Source organism: Mustela erminea, chromosome 18 (genome assembly GCF_009829155.1).
Source record: "Mustela erminea isolate mMusErm1 chromosome 18, mMusErm1.Pri, whole genome shotgun sequence".
Classification (NCBI taxonomy): domain Eukaryota; kingdom Metazoa; phylum Chordata; class Mammalia; order Carnivora; family Mustelidae; genus Mustela; species Mustela erminea.
Genome location: NC_045631.1, coordinates 61,261,746 through 61,264,062, shown reverse-complemented (window position 1 = coordinate 61,264,062; position 2,317 = coordinate 61,261,746). Strand labels below are relative to the sequence as shown.

The 2,317-nt window shown below is 56.5% G+C and overlaps 1 protein-coding gene across 1 annotated transcript in view; it reads left to right on the top strand.

Moving 5' to 3' along the window:
* Nucleotides 1-2,023: 2,023 nt before the first annotated feature.
* The window catches only part of LOC116576951 (basic proline-rich protein-like), a gene marked incomplete at its 3' end in the record, with an annotated part of 2,034 nt that continues 1,740 nt past the window's right edge, over nucleotides 2,024-2,317 (top strand). Inside the window, 1 exon segment of the mRNA XM_032319507.1 lies at nucleotides 2,024-2,046. Coding sequence (XP_032175398.1) covers nucleotides 2,024-2,046 — 23 coding nt within the window.

Below are 2,317 nucleotides of genomic sequence, written 5' to 3'. Positions count from 1 at the left end.
CTGCCCCATCCACTCCCGTGTCCGTCCCTGCGCCTTCGTTCTGTCTGCACGATGTCAGTCCTCTAGGGACCTCGCTCGCGTGCCAGCCCGCAGAATTTGTCCTGTAGCGTCGGCCGATTTCCCTTAGTGCGACGTCCTCGAGGTTCTTCCGTTGCATAGCTTGTGTCTGAGTCCCCTTCCCTTTCACTGCTGAGTGACATCCCATCGCGCGGGAAGGACATTCTGTCCTTCGCATGTGACCCTCCGGCCGTCCCACCTCTTAGAGCCGTCCCACCTCTTAGAGCCGTGACGCTTTTGTTTAATAATTTTCTTTTCCTTCTGTGGGTGCTATTCTTTTATCTCTGAAAAATCCTAACCATCTTTATTGTCAGGTTTTTTCCAGACGGCTCCATCATCTTCAAGGAGCCCAGGACTCTCTGAGCGCTGCTCCCCGTTTCTCACTGATGGATGGAGACCACGAGCCTGTGGATCTCAGTACAGGGACGTCTCTGCGTCACCCCCACCACAGCTCTGGGCCCCGGGGATTCATAAACAAGTCTTATTCTCACCTCCATGGGCAGGTGATTCAGCCAGATGGGCTCATCATGTTTCAGCTTATCTGCGGCCTTTGGTCCAAACACTCCCATCACCCCTAGGCCCAAATGGGTCAGAGAGAGAAACCTGCAGGAACACAGCCCTTAGCCAGCTCCCAAAGTGGGGGAGCAGCCGGGACCACAGACTGGGATGTACAAATGACCAAGGATAGTTACCACCAAAATAGTGGGCCAGGGCCCGGCCCTCCCAAGAGCAGCCGCGGTCCCCCATCTCCCGGTCAGGACGTCCTGCAGAGCCGCCGGCCACACAGTCCACGCCGTCTCTCCATTCGCACCACGAGGGAAGGCAGGTGCCATCCAGCGTGCGTGCTGGACACACCCGGCAGACAGTGGCGAAGGGGCTTGGCGGTCCTGAGTGTGGGCGACAGGGGCCAAGGATGGGGCCAGGGAGGTGGGGAGAGGCCTGAAGATGCTGGTGGCCGGGGCAGCGCCTTGTAGGTGGGGGGACGCTGAGCACCTTCCTCTTCCGCATGGTGACCAGAGAACCTTCCTCTTCTGCATGGTGACCTTGGCCTGGACCCAAGAGGAGCTGGTTGTCCACAGAGAGGAGCTCACTGCTCAGTCCAGAGCCAGGGAAAGGGGTCTGGGGCCAGGGATCCTTCAGGAAACAGGAACGCAGGGGCTGCTGCTGCCCTCAGGGGTTCTGGGGGCCCCAACCCTAAAACCTAGTGTGCTCTGTGCCGAAGTAATGCTGCACACCTGTGATTCACTTTGTGGACCATCAAGTCGTAAATTATAATCATAAAACCCCCACTTTCCACTAATGTGACTTTAAAGTTTTGCTTTTGGGTTCATTATGTTTTGAAATAATCATTTTTCTGTAAGAACTCATTTCCAATTGCATTACTAAATTGCATGGGAAATGAGGTTCCGTAGACAGAAATCTGGCATCGTGAGTCTGTTTACAGTTGCCCATCCAGCTGGATCACAGACTGGTCCAAGAGGCCCGTTCCATCACCACCCCCTGCTTAAATCCTGCCGGAAATAGATAAAGGGGAGGGAGCACGACTAGGGGTGGGGGAAGTGAGCCCCTGACAGGGTCCTGGCAAGGGCTGTCTGAGGAGGCCCACCTTGGGCAGAAATGGCCAAGCTTTAGCCCCACCCAGAACTCAGTCAGGGCCCTGGGCTCCCAGCACGGCCCACAGCTAAGGGCACCTGCCCAGAAGGAATGTTCCAGCAGGGATACACCCTCCCTCCTGTCCTAGCACCTCTCCAGGACCCCTCTGCAGTCAGTGGCTCACTGCGTTTTTCCGGGAGGCTCTTCCCTCGGGGCTTCTGCTCATCTTATCCCTTCCTTTCCATTTCAGGAGCTGCAGTTTTCCCAGTCCTGGGAAGGTCTCCAGTTGGGGGAACCCCTGTTAATCAGCGGACAGCAAGTGCTTTGGCCCACACAAAACAGTGTAAGGGGCAGAGTGCGACCCTGACTTCACATGGCCAAGCCTCGAAAGGCTGAGTGCAGGGAGAGGAGGGAGATATTTCAAATACACAAAGCACTGTCTTCTCTCAGAGCTGACACTTGGGGGCCCTTCGGGAAGGCATGTGGGCCCCTACCCTCTGGAGAGGTGCTGGGGTCTGAACCAATGGAGCCACTCAGGCTGGGGGACCTGTGGGCAAGGGCCTGATTCAGGGTCTACAAAACCTCCGTTCTGAGTAAAGAGGCTGGTTACAGAGCCCTTGAGAGCCATTCCGGGATCTGCAAAGGTGGGGTTGAAGCCCAAGTGAGG